This window comes from Athene cunicularia, unplaced genomic scaffold (assembly GCF_003259725.1).
Source record: "Athene cunicularia isolate RWA unplaced genomic scaffold, athCun1 SCF_42, whole genome shotgun sequence".
In the NCBI taxonomy this organism is placed as follows: Eukaryota; Metazoa; Chordata; class Aves; order Strigiformes; family Strigidae; genus Athene; species Athene cunicularia.
In genome coordinates, this window is record NW_020799471.1 from 31,861 (window position 1) to 49,066 (window position 17,206).

Sequence of the window (17,206 nt, forward strand, 5' to 3'; positions counted from 1 at the left end):
GGGGGGGGGAGCGCGGGGGGGTGGTGCTGGGGCTTGTGTGCCTGGAGCATCGCCTGGGAGCTGCCCCCGGCCTGCGGCGGCCGCCACGCTGGACTGGAGGCTCCGCCGTGGCCTCAGTCACCCAGCGAGGACGTGTCTGGGGCGATGCGGCGGGTGGCTCAGAGCTCCTGCACGAGGCCGGCTGGGGCCAGGCTGCTCTGGGGCCTCCTGGGTGGGTCCCCTGGAACAGGGATGTCGCTGAGCCTTATCCCTTCGCAGCTTCTAACCCCTGTGAAGCCAACGGGGGCAAAGGGCCGTGCTCCCACCTCTGCCTCATCAACTACAACCGCACGTTGTCCTGTGCCTGCCCCCACCTCATGAAGCTGGACAAGGACAACACGACCTGCTACGGTAGGGATCTGCCCAGGCCGCCCCGGCGCAGGGGGATGAACAGTGCTTCAGAGCAGGCACCGCAGACCAGGCTGGCGTCCCACAACTGCCCCTCTCATCCTCCTCCCCAGAGTTTAAGAAGTTCCTGCTGTACGCGCGGCAGATGGAGATCCGGGGTGTGGACATTGACAACCCCTACTACAACTACATCATCTCCTTCACGGTGCCCGACATTGACAATGTCACAGTGGTGGACTATGACGCCCTGGAGCAGCGCATCTACTGGTCTGATGTCCGCACCCAGACCATCAAGAGAGCTTTCATCAACGGCACCGGTGTGGAGACTGTCGTCTCTGCGGGTGGGTGTGTGGGAGCATCGCCCCGCACGGCTGCTCCCTCGGGTCCCACCAGCCTTCTCAAGGCCTCAGCTCCATGGGATCCGCCCTTCCTCTCCATCTGAGCACCATCCCAGCCCCCTTCTCACAACTAACGAGTCTCCCGTCTCTGTTCCCTGTCAGACCTGCCCAACGCTCACGGCCTCTCGGTGGACTGGGTTTCCAGAAACCTCTTCTGGACCAGCTATGACGCCAACAAGAAGCAGATCAACGTGGCCCGGCTGGACGGCTCCTTCAAGAACGCGGTGATCCAGGGGCTGGACAAGCCTCACTGCCTGGTGGTTCACCCCCTCCGGGGGTAAGTCTCTGGCGGGACGCGGTGCCGGGGGCTCGGGGTCAGGCCAGGAGTGTCGAAGGAGGTGAAGGGGCAGGCACACGTGTGTGTGCGCGTGACAGCACACGTGTGCCGTGGAGGAGAGAACAGGCTGCGCTCCCGATGTGTCAGCGCGTGTAGGAGGTGTGCGAGAGGAGCCGGGGCAGCAGCTCGGGGGGGCGTCTGTCGGCGCACGCAAAGCAGCGTTTCCGTCCATCCGTGCGGGGGGGGAACGGGCTGCGGATCAGTGTGTGTCCATGAGTGGGGCGTGTGCGGGGCTTTGCCGGGCAGAGGTGTGTGAACACCAATCCCCTGTCCTGGCGCCGGGGCCAGGAGCTGTCAGCTGCCCGGGTGGTGCAGCAGGTGGGGAGAGGGGCCAGGCGGGCTCGTGGGGGCCATCTCCTTGGGGCCGTCGGAGCTGCCGTGCTCAGTGTACCCCCCCTGGCGCAGGAAGCTGTACTGGACAGACGGGGACAACATCAGCGTGGCCAACATGGACGGCAGCAACCGCACCCTCCTCTTCAGCAACCAGAAGGGCCCCGTCGGTACGGTACCACCCGGCCCTGCTGCACCTCTGCTGGCCCCGAGAGCCTCGAGGCCCTGCGCCCGTTCCCTGCCTCAGCCCCCCCGGCTCTGCCGGTCCCCCCCGTCTCCCCCATGTGCCACCTGGGCACTGACAGTCCCTCCCTTCCCAGGCCTGGCCATCGACTACCCGGAGAGCAAACTGTACTGGATCAGCTCCGGCAACGGCACCATCAACAGATGTGACCTGGACGGCAGCAACCTGGAGGTGATCGAGTCCGTGAAGGCTCAGCTGAGCAAGGCGACCGCCCTGGCCATCATGGGTGAGCGCTGGCAGGGGCGGGGTGGTTCCCCAGCCCTTTCCCTTTCTCCCAGCCCTGCCCAAGGGAGACTGCTCGCGGCCACCTCTAGCGCCTGGGGAGGGGATGCTTCTCCCCCGAAGGCTGAGATCAGGCCCCTTTTTCCAGGCCACTGCATGTAAATCTGTGCGGAGCCACTGCTCTTTGTTGTGGGGGCGAGAGGGGATGGGGGGAGTTGCTGCATGTCCCTGCCTTCTCCTCCCAGGCAACAAGCTGTGGTGGGCTGACCAGGCCTCCGAGAGGATGGGCACCTGCAACAAGAAGGACGGGACAGAGGTGACGGTGCTGCGCAACAGCACGACGCTGGTGATGCACATGAAGGTGTACGACGAGACCATCCAGCAAGGTGAGCGGGTGGCCCTGGAGACCCCGCTCCACCGGGATGGCCGCAGCCTGGCCCATGGGGGCCATATAGCTGGCTGACCCTGTCCCTTCTTGCTGGCCCCAGCCTGGCCCTCACCCTCGTGGGGTGCCCCAGGCACCCGCAGCCCCCGCGGGGTGCCCTGGCCCCCGGCTGCTCTCACGCCTCTTCTCCCTGTGGCAGCTGGAACCAACCCCTGCAGCCTGAATAACGGCGACTGCTCGCAGCTCTGCCTCCCCACCTCGGAGACCTCCCGGGCCTGCATGTGCACCGCGGGCTACAGCCTGAAGAGCGGGCAGCAGTCCTGCGAAGGTGAGCGCGTGTCCGGCCTCTTGCCTGCACTGCCCCCCCCACAGAGACCCCCGGCTGCTGCCACACGGTGCTGTGCAGCCCAGCGAGGCGTGCGTGGCGCGGGGGGACTGGTAACCGCTTGCTCCGGCCCGTGCGGGCTCCTCCCCACTGCCCTGCACCTCCCTGCACCCAGCAGCGCTGCTGGGGGGGTCAGGAGGGGCTCGGGCTGCAGCGAGACTCTTGCGTGGGCTGTCCCTGCGACAGGCTGCTGGGGCGCTGAGGGCTCGGGTTTGGTGGGAGGAGGGGGCAGGACTGCGTGGTGGGAGCCCTGAGGAGACGTGAAAACCTGCAGGCGCAGCGGTTTGGTCCCTGACTCGCTGCGGTCACTGGGAACGGGGCTGAGCAGCCGGCGCAGCGCTTGCTCTGCAGATCCCCAGTGCCTGTCTGGTTTACCACCGTCTCCCTCAGGAGGGACGAGCCCCCCCACTCCCCGGTCACTGCCAGGGCCTCTCAAAGGCTGTTTTTGTGCAAAGTGTTCTTGGTGTTTTTGGAGGGGGCTGGCAGAGCTGCCGCACCATCTGGGTCAGGGCAGGGACTGAATAACAAGCGCTGCCCTGACCCAGATGCGGCGCGGAGCCTCTGCCAGCGCTCGGGGGCGGAGGCGGCTCTGGGAAGAGGCCTCGCTCGTGCCTCCCCCGTGCCCCGGTGTGGGTCAGGACCCCTCAAACGGGCTACACCGGGGCTTGCAGCCTCCAGGGAGGTCGGGGCAGGCCCCTCCGGAGCGCAGCCCCTTGCAGAGCTGAGTGGGGAAGGGCTGTTCCCCGGGTTCCTGCCCCAGCCATCACAAACCTCATCCCTGCCTCCGTCTGTGCTTGTTTCAGAGCGGGTTGTTCCCTGCCCTCTTCCCCCAAGGTTTGCTGTTCCTCCCCCTGCCCAGAGTGGCAGTGAAAGCCACCCCGTCCTGATCACGGAGGAGTTTTCTCCTCACGTTTGTGGTTAGTCCCCTCTCACATGGGGACCCCAGTGAAGCAGGCGCATCCCTCCCTCTGCGAGGATCCACAGTGCTGCAAAGCTTTTGAGCATGTCACCGTCACACTGCCCATGCAGACACGTCACCCCCCGACCGCAGCACCGTGGGCAGGACCAGGCACTCGGTGTCCGGCAGGACTGCCACCCCCGCCGCCCCCCAGCTGCCTGCGGAGCTGCTGCTCGCGCTGCCAGCCCACGTCTCACCTGCGTCAGCCTCGGAGCCTGCCGAGGGGTGGGCGTAGGGGTTGCCGGCGCGGGGACGCTTCGGGCACAGCCTGCCAGCAGGTCCAGGCAGAGCCACTCCACCCTGCCCTGCCTGTCCCTGTGCTCTCCTGGGACTCAAGGAGCTGCTGTCGTGGCAGGGCCGCGCCTCCCCCGGGCTCTGCCAGGCTCATGCCCCTTCATGGAGCTGCTGTCACGGTTTTCCACAAGTCTGGCTGCCCGCGGAGGGACTGTGTGGTCTGTGGGATGCATCTGACTGTCCCGCGTTTGTGTCACAGGCGTTGGCTCCTTCCTCCTGTATTCAGTCCACGAGGGGATCCGTGGCATTCCCCTGGACCCCAATGACAAGTCAGATGCCCTCGTGCCCGTGTCGGGGACCTCTCTGGCCGTGGGGATCGACTTCCACGCAGGTGACATGGGTTCTGGCAGCAGGACAGTGGGGCTGGAGAGGCTGGGGAGGGGGAGTGCGTGGGGGACCATCCCCAGACCCCATTTGTCCATGCTCTGCCCCCGAATGTCTCCCCTCGACAGCCCTGGGCGAGGGAGGGTTTCAGGTCCCCACGCCAGGGCCTGGGGGGTGGCTCACCCCGGTCCATCCCACCCTTGGGGCGACCCAGAGGCCGTCCCTAACACCCGCTCTCCCGTCTGGCCCCTCTCAGAGAACGACACAATCTACTGGGTTGACATGGGCCTGAGCACCATCAGCCGGGCCAAGCGGGACCAGACGTGGCGGGAGGACGTGGTCACCAATGGCATCGGCCGTGTGGAGGGCATCGCCGTGGACTGGATCGCCGGTGAGACGGGGCTGCAGAGCGGGGAGGAGCGGGAGGGCGCTGGGGGAGTGGGGCTCACGCCGATGCTCACCATCCCCTCGGCAGGAAATATCTACTGGACGGACCAGGGCTTCGATGTCATCGAGGTGGCCAGGCTGAATGGGTCCTTCCGCTACGTGGTCATCTCGCAGGGGCTGGACAAGCCGCGGGCCATCACGGTCCATCCAGAGAAGGGGTGAGAACCTGCACAAAGCCGCCGGGGAGGGCCGTCAGCTGCAGGGGGTGGGCACATTGCAGAGACCCCCGCAGCCTCCCAGCAGAGCCCTGTGGTTTGTGCGCAGTGAAGGACTCACAGGTCTCCTGCGCCCCCAGGGACGGGCCCCTGGTTTCCCACCCAGTCGGGTTTAACGGCCCCGTCGCTGATGGGCTGCGCGTTCTGGGAGCGCCCCGTGAAATCCAAGCGGAGCCTCCCCAGACTGGCTCCGGAGTTGGAGGGAGGAGCGTTGTTGGGGCCCAGGGGAGATGGAGGACACCCCTGACGTGCCTGGCGCAGGGGCTGGTGTCTGGGCTGCTCCCAGCTGCAGCACGGCGCTCCCGTAGGCTCTGGGAACGCGGCACAGGGGGCCGGTGGGTCTCTGGGGTCTGCACGGAGGCCTCGCTGTCGGGGGAGAAGGGGAAGACGTGTTTGTCCTCTGCTCCAGCGGCCGAATGGCCCAAGATGCTGCTGCTGGCCAGGCGCGTGGTCACAGCCCTGCTGTCCCCTGCAGGTACCTGTTCTGGACAGAGTGGGGGCAGTACCCCCGCATCGAGCGGTCGCGCCTGGACGGGACTGAGCGGATGGTGCTGGTGAACGTCAGCATCAGTTGGCCCAACGGGATCTCAGTCGACTACGAGGTACAGCCGCCGGCAGGGCCGTGAGGCTGCCCTGGGGCCTGGCAGGAGCGTGCCGGTCGCTTGGGGCTGCTGGGGGGGTCTTGGGGCCACGGCTGCCCAACCCAGGGCCTGAGGTCTCCTCTGCAGGGGGGACTCTCCAGGGTGGTCGTCTTCTGAACCTGGGGACCCCCTTGGGCCGGACAGGGTGGGAGGTGTGGACAGTGCCTGGGTGGCACGCCGGAGCACGGCGCCATTGCTGACGGGGACCCTCTTGTTGCCGCAGGAAGGAAAACTTTACTGGTGCGATGCCCGGACAGACAAGATCGAACGAATCGACTTGGAGACGGGTGAAAACAGAGAAGTTGTCCTGTCCAGCAACAACATGGACATGTTCTCGGTGTCGGTCTTCGAGGAGTACATTTACTGGAGCGATAGGTGCGGTGTCGAGGGCCTGGCAGTGCTGGGGCTGCCCTGGGCACCGGCTGTGGGGGAGCTGGGGGTGCCGTGGGGCAGGTGGCAGTGCTGGGTCCCGCAGCAGGGTGCTGCTGGGGTGGGCCCCGTGCCGGTCGCTCAGTGGCTCTGTCCTTCCTTAGGACTCACGCAAACGGCTCCATCAAAAGAGGCAACAAGGACAACGCCACCGAGTCAGTGTCCCTGCGGACAGGGATTGGCGTGCAGCTCAAGGACATCAAAGTCTTCAACCGGGCCCGGCAGAAGGGTGAGTGCGGGCGTGGGGTGCTGCCCCTGTGCAGCGCTGCCGAGCGCCAGCGGCCGCCCGGGCCGGGCTCCCTCAGCCGGCAGATGTGGGGAGGGGGATGGAAACAAGTGGCCACAGTGTCCTCCACGAAGAACTGTGTCGTGCCATGGGCTGAGCCCCTGGCGTGGGGAGAGGTGAAAAGCGGCCGAGCAGGAGCATCCTCCTGCCCAGAGCCTGCCCAGCCCTCGAACAATCCCCTTTCCTCGCCAGGCACCAACATCTGTGCCCAGAGCAATGGGGGCTGCCAGCAGCTCTGCCTGTTCCGGGGCAGCGGGCAGAGGACGTGCGCCTGCGCCCATGGCATGCTGGCCGAGGACGGCGTGAGCTGCCGTGACTACGACGGCTACCTGCTGTACTCGGAGCGCACCATCCTCAAGAGCATCCACCTCTCGGACGAGAACAACCTCAACGCGCCCATCAAGCCCTTCGAGGACGCAGAGCACATGAAGAACGTCATCGCCCTGGCCTTCGACTACCGCTACGGCTCCAAGGGCAGCAACCGCATATTCTACAGCGACATCCACTTCGGCAACATCCAGCAGATCAACGATGACGGCACGGGGCGCAAGACCATTGTGGAGAGTGAGTGTCGCGGGGCTCCCTGCACGTGCGTCTGCCCTCAGACCCCTCTTTTCCCTTCTGCCCCACCACCTCTTCCTGAACTCCCTCATTCCTTGCCCAAGGGCGTTTTTTCTGATCCTCAGTTAACGTTTTCTGGTATTGTCGAGAGGCGTTTTGAGTGGCAGCTGTTAAGGGTTCAGCTGTGAGCTTTCTACCTCTCTGGAAGAGGCAGCAGCCTGTGGTAGAGGACGCAAGTGTCAGGAGGAGTCTGCAGAGCTTGTGCTGGCAAGGAGAGTGTATCACAAGGCTGAGGCGTGCACGTGGGCACGCACTGCTCTAGAAACAAGGCACTGCAGCAAACTTGGGATCTGCTCTGTGTTTGCATTTGACTTCTAAGACAGACCCGTTGAGCCTGAGCAAACCTTGCCACGCCTGGCCCTGTCTTCACCTCCTGCCCTCGATTTGCACTTGGTTGGTTTTACTGGCTCCTGCAGCAGTGGAAGGGACCTCGTCTGTGCCTCCGTGTTGCTAGGGAGCACCTCCAGCAAGGGCTGTAGATGTGCTTGCTAATGAGTGTATTTACATTTGGCACTTGGGACAGTTGTTATCGCTGAGATCAGGAGAGCAGGGCCCATCTCTCGTAGCCGGTTCATTAAACCTGCTGATCATTAACGAGGGAGGAAGGATGGGTGTACAGTGCGAGCTCCTGGCCCGGGAGCTGGAGGGAAGGTCTCCCTGGTAGGCCACAAGTCTTCGTCTTGTCACTCTGCCTCAGCTGTCCCCTGGCAGAGGGAGACCCCTCCCTTCCCAGTGCCGCTGCTGTGGGTCAGGAGCACCCGCAGGACAGGGGAGACGATGAGAGCACCAGCTTGAAAGCCAAGTTCAAGTCCTCGTTTCATCGTAGGTGACAGTCACTCAGCCATCCTGCAAGGCCGTGCCGTTACCTGGCCGGTGGCAGAGATCTGCCCGGGAGGCCCCGGAAGGCTCCCGGGGTCTCAGCTCACCCTTTAGCATAGACCCAGGCCGGCCCCACTGAGTCCCCTCAGGCTCTGCCGCGTTGGCCCCGTGTCAGCAGCCAGCCAGAGCCTCTGAGGGATTTTTTGGGGTGTAATTAAAAGCAATAACTTCAGGCTGCCAAAGTGGCCATGTCCAGGTGTCACAGTCAGCACTGGCTGTGCAGAGTGAGCAGGAGCAGGGGCTGGACTTGACCCTTGCCTGTCCTCCCCCCGGCAGACGTGGGCTCAGTGGAGGGGCTGGCGTACCACCGCGGCTGGGACACGCTGTACTGGACCAGCTACACCACCTCCACCATCACCCGCCACACCGTGGACCAGAGTCGTCTGGGGGCTTTCGAGAGGGAGACGGTGATCACCATGTCGGGGGATGATCACCCCCGGGCCTTCGTGCTGGATGAGTGCCAGAAGTGAGTGGCCGTCAGTGGCCCAGCCAGCCCAGGCAGGGGCCCGTGTGGTCCCAGGGCCAGTGTCCAGGCGGACACCCCTCCGCTGGGGAGGGAGCGCTGGCTCCCAGCACAGAGTACTGGGGAGGAGCGGCCCTGTGCCCCCGCTCCCCACACGTCCAGCAGCACCCCGCAGCCCAGAGAGAAACCCTGTCCCATCCCCGTCTCTGGTACCACGGGGTGCCACGTCTGCCAGCTGGCTGCAGTGGTCTCGTTTGTCCCCCTCCCACCCCTTCTGGCATGGGGACAGTGTCCCATCCATCCCAAAGTCCCTGCAAGCCCCACAGCAGCAGAGGGGGGGCTGAGCCAACACGTGCATGGGGCTGCAAAGGCATCGCGTGTCTGTCCCCTTCCAGCCTGATGTTCTGGACCAACTGGAATGAGCAGCACCCCAGCATCATGCGTGCCACCCTCTCCGGCGCCAACGTCCTCATCATCATTGACCAGGACATACGGACACCCAACGGGCTGGCCATTGACCACAAGGCTGAGAAGATCTACTTCTCTGATGCCACGCTGGACAAGATCGAACGCTGTGAATACGATGGCTCCCACCGCCACGTGAGTCTAGGCCTGGCCCCCTCCAGGGGGAGGAGAGCAGAGAAACGGGGGCTGGTGTGTTGTTGGGGGAAGGCAGAGCAGTTCCTGGGGCGTGGGGGGGCCGGGCCCTCCCCAGGGGCAGACAGATGGGGACATGCTGCCTTCGGGGTGGTGCTGGGGGCTGCGCCCCATGGGCAGGCTCCCTCGTGCTCAGGCTTTGCCGATGCCCGGCAGGTGATCCTGAAAGCGGAGCCCGTGCACCCCTTCGGCCTGGCCGTCTACGGCGATTACATCTTCTGGACAGACTGGGTGCGCAGGGCTGTGCAGCGCGCCAACAAGTATGTGGGCACTGACATGAAGCTTCTGCGCGTCGACATCCCGCAGCAGCCCATGGGCATCATCGCCGTGGCCAACGACACTGACAGCTGTGAGGATGCTCCACACCCCCCGTCACCCCTTGCCCCACTGCTGCAGGCCCTGACTCCCCCCGCTGCCAGACAGCATGGCTCTTCCACCTCGGGGAGGGGGGAACCCGTCCCGCCATCCTCCCAGGCGGTCGCTGCCCCTTTGTCACCCTTGCACCAAGGCCTGTCCGTCTCCATAACCCTGCGAGGGCTGAGGAGAGAATTCGCCCCATTTCTGCTCTTCCCAGGGCATCCTCCTTGTGGGATACGGGGAAGCTGGATGCCCCCAGCCCCTTGCGTCCCCCATAGCCCCGTCTGAAGAGCTGGGGGAGGAACCTCTACAACCGCTCTCCCCGACGGGGAGGGCAAGGGCAGGGAGTGCTGAGCTGTCCCTGGTGTGACCACGCTCCTCCTCCCCTAGGTGAGCTGTCGCTGTGCAGGGTGAACAACGGCGGCTGCCAGGATCTCTGCCTGCTCACACCCAAAGGGCACGTCAACTGCTCCTGCCGCGGCGAGCGTGTCCTGCAGGAGGATTTCACCTGCAAAGGTGGTGGAGGGGGGTGGGAGTGGGAGCTGGAGGGGGTGGGACAGGGAGCAGGAGGGGCTGATCTCAGCCTGGCAGAGCTGACGCTCCCCGTGCCCTCCCCAGCCCTGAATTCCACCTGCAACATGCATGACGAGTTCGAGTGTGGGAACGGCGACTGTATCGACTTCAGCCGGACCTGCGATGGCGTGGTCCACTGCAAGGACAAGTCAGACGAGAAGCAGTCCTACTGCAGTAAGGTTCCTCCTCTTGCTGCTTTGCTCACGCACCCCCCGCGCTCCCTGGCACATGCAGCCACCCTGCTCAAGCTGCCAGCTCTGATACAGGCAGCTGGGACTCCTGGGAGTCTTCTCATGTCCCTCAAGTGCTCACAGTCCCCCTTGCCCTCCCAGAGTTGGGCCCAGCCAGGCTCTAAGGACTCCAGACCTTTTCCATTCTTGGGGGGCAGGGTGGCGGCTGGCCCAGTGGGGGCTGCAGCACCCTCCCTCTAACACAACCCTCACTCCTCAGGCAGTCTCTGCCAGGCAAAGGCGATGTCGCCAGCGCGAGGGAGCCTGTTCCTAACCCTGCCCGTGTGGCTCCTTCCCCTGGTGACCGGTCTGGAGGAGCTGGAGCAGCCGGGGGTGCCATCCCTCCCCTCGCGCTCAGCCACTCCTCTCCCTCGCAGGCAGCCGCAAGTGCAAGAAGGGCTTCCTGCACTGCATGAACGGGCGCTGCATCGCCAGCCGCTACTGGTGCAACGGCGTGGATGACTGTGGGGACAACTCGGACGAAGTGCCCTGTAACAGTAAGCCGGCTGGCTGGCTCTTGGCCAGCCCTTGCCAGGGCTCAGCAGCTGTCTGGGACAGGGACGGAGGCTGAGGGAGGGAGTTACCTTCAGCTTGACAGGATCAGAGCAGAGCCAGGGCTGAACGGAGAATCAAGGTCTAAATCCTACTTGTGCTGCTTGTGGCATTTGACTTTGTAAAGCTCAGTCCTGGCAGCTGGGAGGAGGAACTCTGGAGCATGGTGATGCAGCATCCCCGGGCCAGTGGTTGGACGCCCAGGAGGAACATGGGGCGATGGCGCGGCGCAGTGTCGCTGCTCCTCACGGCTCCCGTGCTCCTGAGGAAAGGGCCCCCGAGCATCCCCAAGGGCAGCACCCTGTCTGCTCGGTTCAGAACCGGTGGGGAAGGTCAGGAGCTTCCCTGAGCCCGTCCAGGCCCGCCAGTGACAGGCCGGTGGGGAGAGGAGCTTGGGCTGCCCGGCAGAGAGAGCGCAGGAGGCACCAGCTCTCGGCTGGGAGGGGACTGGGGCTCCCGGACCGGGGCTGGGAGCGCAGGTTGAGAGCTGTGCTGGGCGGTGGGGTGTGCGTGCACGTCTGCCACGCCAGCGGGGCTGTGGCGGGGCTGAACGGGCTGGGTGCCCAGCCCAGACTCACCCGCAGCCTCCCCCTTGCAGAAACCAGCTGCGCTGCCACCGAGTTCCGCTGCCGCGATGGGAGCTGCATTGGGAACTCAAGCCGCTGTAACCAGTTCATCGACTGCGAGGATGCTTCAGATGAAATGAACTGCAGTGAGTGTCCCCGCTGCCCCCAGCCCTGCCCCGCTGTAGCTCTGGGGACGCTCCTGCCCTCTGCACTCCTGCCCCTCTCATCAGTGGGGCCAGCCCAGGTCAGCCCGTGCCCATCGCTGCAGCCACCTGCAGGTCGTGCGGTGACAGCGGCTCTGGGGCAGTGGCAGCTCTGGGGCAGCGGCAGCTCTGGGCAGCATCATCTCGGTGCTCGGGCGAGGGAGGGCCTGTCGGGAGCGGGGCGAGGGCTGTTGCTGCGCGGCAGGAGCTGCAGCACCCGTCACCCGGGGCCCTGCTATGATTCCTTGCAGCCGCCACTGACTGCAGCAGCTATTTCAAGCTGGGGGTGAAGGGAACCACGTTCCAGAAGTGCGAACACACATCCCTGTGCTACGCCCCGAGTTGGGTGTGCGACGGGGCGAACGACTGCGGAGACTACTCGGATGAGCGGAACTGCCCGGGTGAGAGCGGGGCAGGGAGCGGTGCTGGGGCCTGGGGGGCGGCGGGGGTTGTCGCAGCAGCGCTCTGCCTGGACGCTTCCCTCTGGGCTCCGTTTGGGTGGCGGCCGGGACCGTCGTCCTGGCCCCTGCAGCTCCTGCCCAGGGCGGCTGTGGGTGCTGGTAGTGCGGGACCCCTGAGAGCTTCTGGGGGGGAGCCCCCCAGGCAGGGAGTGCGGAGGGGAGGAGGCAGGATGCCCTCCAGCCTTACTGGTGTTTCTTCTCAAACAGGCGGGAGGAAGCCCAAGTGTCCCGCCAATTACTTTGCCTGCCCGAGCGGGAGGTGCATCCCCATGACTTGGACCTGTGACAAAGAGGACGACTGCGAGAACGGGGAAGACGAGACGCACTGCAGTGAGCGGCAGGGTGGGGAGAGCCGGGGACTCGGGGACAGCGCACGCGTGCTGGAGGGAGGCAGGACCCTCCTCTCTCTGACATCCCTTTGCCGAGGACCAGACACCAGATTCTTCCCCCTCTGGTTTTAGTCCACAAGCTTTGGCTTTTTGACTGGCCGACACAAATGTCCTTGTGCGTTTGTTTGCTCAGCACATGCACGAGTGTCCGCGGTCATTTTGACGGTGGCCAGTTGTGGCTCACTTGAGTTATTTTTTTCGTTCCAATCTCCCTGAGCAAACCCCAAGCAGTGCTCAGGAAGCGGGGAACCTCCCCAGCTCCAGAGTGGGGAATCCCACAGCAGTCCTACAGCTGCAGTGCCCGTCCCCATGGCGTGTGGGCACTGCTGGGTCTGGGCAAGCAGTAGCCCCAGCACCACCCTGGGCTGGCCCAGCCTGGCTGCCTCTGCTGCTGTGTCCTTCAGGCAGCATTGCCCTCCCTCTGACCCCCTCCTCCCCCCTCCCAGACAAGTTCTGCTACCCTGTGCAGTTCGAGTGCAACAACCACCGCTGCATCTCCAAGCTCTGGGTGTGTGACGGGGCAGACGACTGTGGGGATGGCTCTGATGAGGACAGCCGCTGCCGTGAGTGCTCCAGCCCCTGCCCTCTGTCCCTGCCCGTGCTGCTGCTCCACCTCTGGGTGTCCCTGCTCTGCCCATCCCTCCTCCCACCCCTCCCTTGCTCTGCCCTGCTCCTCGCTGCTCTCCTGGGTTCCATATCCAGGGGCCCCCCTGAGACGTGGGGGTGTGTAGCCCAAGAGTGCCAGTTCCCCGGTGGGGGGGGTGACCGGCCTCCTCTCTGCCGTCCCCTCCCCAGGACTGACCACCTGCAGCACAGGATCCTTCCAGTGCCCGGGCACCTACGTCTGCGTGCCGGAGCGCTGGCTCTGCGACGGGGACAAGGACTGTGCTGATGGAGCTGATGAGACTCTTGCTGCCGGCTGCTGTGAGTGATGGCGGGGTGCGAAGTGGGGCCCGGGGCTGGAGAGGAGCCGGATGAAGTGCTGGGGGTGTCACCCCAAACCCCGGGGTCCCTGTCAGTAGCAGACGGGATCCATCATGCTGGCCAGGCTTGCAGGAGGAAATGGCGGGGCTGTGGTCACAGCAGACCTGGCCATGGGGATGTTTGGGTGCCTTTCCCTGACTGAGGGAGAGGAGAAGCGTCATCCTGTGGAGCCACAGCCAGAGGCACCGTGTTGCCCGGGCACTGGTCACAGCCACAGGATGAGGCGCGGGCCTGGGCTCAGGCTGGGGGCGAAGGAGTGGGCTGTGCCTCAGCTCCTGTCCCCAGCGCCATGAGACGAAGGGCTTAGGGGCAGGCAGGAGGGCACAGGGTCCGGCGGGGTCTGACAGCAATGCCTCATTGCAGTGTACAACAACACCTGCGATGAGCGGGAGTTCATGTGTGGGAACCGCCAGTGCATTCCCAAGCACTTCGTCTGCGACCACGATGATGACTGTGGCGACGGCTCGGACGAGTCCCCAGAGTGTGGTGGGTGTCCGGGGACCGGGGCGCAGCGAGGGCCACATCTCCGCAGCGCTGGCTCTGGCAGCCGTGCGGGCTCTCCTGGAGAGATGTTAATCGTCTGGAAGGGGTTTGGCATGAGGGCAGGGTGAGGGGGGAGCCGGAGCAGGAGGGGATTGGTGCTGGAGAGCCACAGCAGAGCGTCTGCCCTGGCGCAGAGCAGTCCTGGGGAGACCCAACGCTACCTGTTTGCCGCCTGCTTGGCCGCCGGGGTGCAGCCCCGCCCCGAGTTGGGCTGCAGGGAGGTTTGGGCACCCGCAGCTCTGCGGTGCCCCTGTCGCTGCCACCAGCTCGGGAGGGTGGGCGGCTGTCTGACCCCCCACCCTCCCGTAGAGTACCCCACCTGCGGCCCCCACGAGTTCCGCTGCGCCAACGGCCGCTGCCTCAGCAACAGACAGTGGGAGTGCGACGGCGAGTTCGACTGCCACGACCACTCGGACGAGGCGCCCAAGAACCCGCGCTGCAGCAGCCCAGGTACCTGTGGGGGCCGTGGGGGGAGCGGGGTGCCCGGCTGCCTCACGCTGACCGCTGCCGCCTCCGCCCCACCGCAGAGAACAAGTGCAACGACTCCTTCTTCCTCTGCAAGAACGGGAAGTGCATCCCGGAGGCACTGCTCTGTGACAACAACAACGACTGCACGGATGGCTCGGACGAGCTCAACTGCTTCATCAACGAGTGTCTCAACAAGAAGCTGAGCGGCTGCTCCCAGGAGTGCGAGGACCTCAAGATCGGATACAAGGTAGGGGCCAGCAGGCTGGCGGGTCGGCTGGAGGGATGCTCTCCCGCTGCCTTCCTCCCCACAGGCGCCCTGCGCGTGAGGGTTGCTCCGTCCTCGCCAGCTGGCCAAGGGTTGCGCCCACAGGCACCTCTGGCCCACGCTTGCCTCTGCTGCTCTTGGGCTGCGAGCGCTCCGTGCCCGAGCCCGCGCGTCCCGCGGCGATGCCTGTCGGCTCCCAGCCTGCCGGCCCTGGCTGCCTCTCACAGCTCCCGGTTGCCTCCTGCAGTGCAGATGCCGTCCTGGGTTCCGGCTGAAGGACGATGGGAAGACGTGCATCGACATCGACGAGTGCTCCACCACCTACCCCTGCAGCCAGAAGTGCATCAACACTCTGGGGAGCTACAAGTGCCTCTGCATAGAGGGCTACAAGCTCAAACCTGACAACCCCACCAGCTGCAAAGCCGTCACAGGTGAGAGCTGGGGGGGGCTCGGAGGCAGGGATGCTCTTCTGGCACCCCTGTGATGCTGCCGGCATTGGAGTGGATCACGGTGCCCTGGGGGGCAGCAGAGCTGCTCCTGACTCACGTGGGAGAGCTGGGGAGCAGCTGGGCGAGGAGGGCGGCAGGTCCACAGGGGATTTGCCCGCATTCCAGCGGCGCTTCCCTGATGTGTCTCGTGGTTTCCCTGTGCAGATGAAGAACCCTTCCTCATCTTTGCCAACCGGTACTACCTGAGGAAGCTCAACCTGGATGGCTCCAACTACACGCTGCTCAAGCAGGTACAGGGGTAGCTGGGAGCAGGAGGAGGCACCGGCCCCACGCGTTGGGGGTTGGAGAGGGGCCCTGCGGGGCACGAGCAGCCAGCCTGGGAGCCCAGGCTCTTGGCTTCCCGGGTGGACAGTAGATCCTGTACAAACAACAGCTCTCACGAGGAGCATACAGGGGCTCTCGTGTAAAGAGTAGCTCTTGGGTAGCAACTGCTGCACGATGCTTGCTGTAGGTGCTTTCAGCTTCTCTGTTGCAGAGACAGGAGTTGGGGCTGGGGTGCTCCCTGGTCTTTGCAAAGCTCCCGTGACCCTGTGCTGAGGTGAGGCTGATCCAACGCTTCTCCCTTCCCTCCAGGGGCTGAACAATGCAGTGGCTCTGGATTTTGACTATCGGGAGCAGATGATCTACTGGACAGATGTCACCACACAGGGCAGCATGATCCGCCGCATGCACATCAACGGGAGCAACGTGCAGGTGGGGGACAGAGGCAGCCCCTGGGCCCGCCGGTCCTCACCCACCCCCTGCAGGGAGGCTGCCGCAGGGGCCCCAGCTGGCACCAGGGCACAAGCCCTGGTGCGGGATCAGTTCTGGGCTCAGGCTGCGCTGGGGATGTTCTGCAGCACCATCCCGGTCAGAGGCAGCTCCAAGTGCCCTGGAGCCGTGGGCAGGGAGGGCTGGGGGAAGGGAGCGAGGAAGAGGAGCTAGGCAGGACCGTCTGCAGGAGTGATGTGCTGGGGAAGGGGGATGTCGTCATCCCCGAGGGACCGGGACGGGGTCTGGTTCTCTCTGTGAAGCCCCAACCTCTTTTCTCCCACCAGGTTCTTCACCGCACTGGCCTCAGCAACCCCGACGGGCTGGCTGTGGACTGGGTGGGAGGCAACCTGTACTGGTGTGACAAAGGCCGGGACACCATAGAAGTGTCAAAGCTCAACGGCGCCTACCGCACCGTGCTGGTGAACTCGGGCCTGCGCGAGCCCCGGGCGCTGGTGGTGGACGTGCAGAATGGGTGAGAGCCCCAGGGACCTTCCCCTCTATGCAGGGAGGGGGCTGGTGGTCCCTCTGCCATCCTGCAGTAGTCCTGGAGGCTGGGAGGTGGGACAAGTCTTTCCCTCCTCCCTGGTGGGACACCTGGCAGCTTCCCCCTGCCCTGCACCCACGTGCCCAAGCACCTCAGTTTAGCCACACAACGGGCAGAGTGCGGCCGCTGCTGTGGCTTGGGCTGGACTCAGCCTCCCTCTGCTCTTCTGTTTCGTCCCCAGTTACCTCTACTGGACAGACTGGGGGGACCACTCCCTGATCGGGAAGATCGGCATGGATGGCACCAACCGCAGCGTCATCGTTGACACCAAGATAACTTGGCCCAACGGCCTCACCCTCGACTACATCAACAGCCGGATCTACTGGGCTGATGCGCGCGAGGACTACATCGAGTTTGCCAGCCTGGACGGCTCCAACCGGCACACGGGTGAGAGCGCCGGGGCTGCCGGGTGCTGCCAGGCCTGTGTGGGGTGTGGGAGCAGGAGCCTGGGCCGCTGGGTGTGGCCCCGGCCCGGGTGGCTCCTCGGTGCCTCTGGCCAGGGGAAGAGGTTTGTTCCCGGGCTGAGCTGTCCCTGGGGAAGGGCTGCGCAGGGGGGTAGCATGGGGGGTGCAGCCCGTGGCTGAGCTGCCCGCTTTCCCTTGCAGTGCTGAGCCAAGACATCCCGCACATCTTCGCACTCACCCTCTTCGAGGATTTCATTTACTGGACTGACTGGGAGACCAAGTCCATCAACCGGGCCCACAAGACTACGGGAGCCAACAAGACGCTGCTGATCAGCACGCTGCACCGGCCCATGGACATCCACATCTACCACCCCTACCGCCAGCCTGACGGTGAGCCACGGGGCAGCGCCGAGGGCTGGGCTGGCTCGGGGGCTATGGAGCGGCACCGGGTGGGAGGTCGGGGCTGGGCACCAGATCGGGCAGGGGGGGCAGGACGGGGGTGC

At 65.1% G+C, this 17,206-nt stretch overlaps 1 protein-coding gene across 6 annotated transcripts in view; it reads left to right on the plus strand.

The window, feature by feature from the left end:
- The window catches only part of LRP1 (LDL receptor related protein 1), a 56,280-nt gene that overhangs the window by 28,390 nt on the left and 10,684 nt on the right, over positions 1 to 17,206 (plus strand). For 5 of the 6 annotated variants that reach the window (XR_003400312.1, XR_003400313.1, XM_026867451.1 and 2 more), the window contains 34 exons: positions 259 to 390; positions 501 to 728; positions 888 to 1,062; positions 1,528 to 1,622; positions 1,773 to 1,922; positions 2,164 to 2,304; positions 2,503 to 2,631; positions 4,140 to 4,271; positions 4,521 to 4,655; positions 4,740 to 4,869; positions 5,402 to 5,528; positions 5,791 to 5,942; positions 6,101 to 6,225; positions 6,475 to 6,846; positions 8,059 to 8,248; positions 8,641 to 8,845; positions 9,059 to 9,251; positions 9,650 to 9,775; positions 9,878 to 10,006; positions 10,440 to 10,559; positions 11,213 to 11,326; positions 11,635 to 11,784; positions 12,052 to 12,186; positions 12,680 to 12,796; positions 13,029 to 13,157; positions 13,581 to 13,703; positions 14,070 to 14,210; positions 14,288 to 14,475; positions 14,741 to 14,924; positions 15,147 to 15,232; positions 15,576 to 15,695; positions 16,040 to 16,227; positions 16,481 to 16,686; positions 16,905 to 17,093. Coding sequence is in view for 4 of the 6 variants with exons in the window: in XM_026867451.1 (XP_026723252.1) it covers positions 259 to 390; positions 501 to 728; positions 888 to 1,062; positions 1,528 to 1,622; positions 1,773 to 1,922; positions 2,164 to 2,304; positions 2,503 to 2,631; positions 4,140 to 4,271; positions 4,521 to 4,655; positions 4,740 to 4,869; positions 5,402 to 5,528; positions 5,791 to 5,942; positions 6,101 to 6,225; positions 6,475 to 6,846; positions 8,059 to 8,248; positions 8,641 to 8,845; positions 9,059 to 9,251; positions 9,650 to 9,775; positions 9,878 to 10,006; positions 10,440 to 10,559; positions 11,213 to 11,326; positions 11,635 to 11,784; positions 12,052 to 12,186; positions 12,680 to 12,796; positions 13,029 to 13,157; positions 13,581 to 13,703; positions 14,070 to 14,210; positions 14,288 to 14,475; positions 14,741 to 14,924; positions 15,147 to 15,232; positions 15,576 to 15,695; positions 16,040 to 16,227; positions 16,481 to 16,686; positions 16,905 to 17,093 (5,256 nt within the window). In the remaining 2 variants the exon portion in view is untranslated. The remainder of the gene's footprint in view (positions 1 to 258; positions 391 to 500; positions 729 to 887; positions 1,063 to 1,527; positions 1,623 to 1,772; positions 1,923 to 2,163; positions 2,305 to 2,502; positions 2,632 to 4,139; positions 4,272 to 4,520; positions 4,656 to 4,739; positions 4,870 to 5,401; positions 5,529 to 5,790; positions 5,943 to 6,100; positions 6,226 to 6,474; positions 6,847 to 8,058; positions 8,249 to 8,640; positions 8,846 to 9,058; positions 9,252 to 9,649; positions 9,776 to 9,877; positions 10,007 to 10,439; positions 10,560 to 11,212; positions 11,327 to 11,634; positions 11,785 to 12,051; positions 12,187 to 12,679; positions 12,797 to 13,028; positions 13,158 to 13,580; positions 13,704 to 14,069; positions 14,211 to 14,287; positions 14,476 to 14,740; positions 14,925 to 15,146; positions 15,233 to 15,575; positions 15,696 to 16,039; positions 16,228 to 16,480; positions 16,687 to 16,904; positions 17,094 to 17,206) is intronic. The other variant, XM_026867452.1, reaches the window with a different exon arrangement.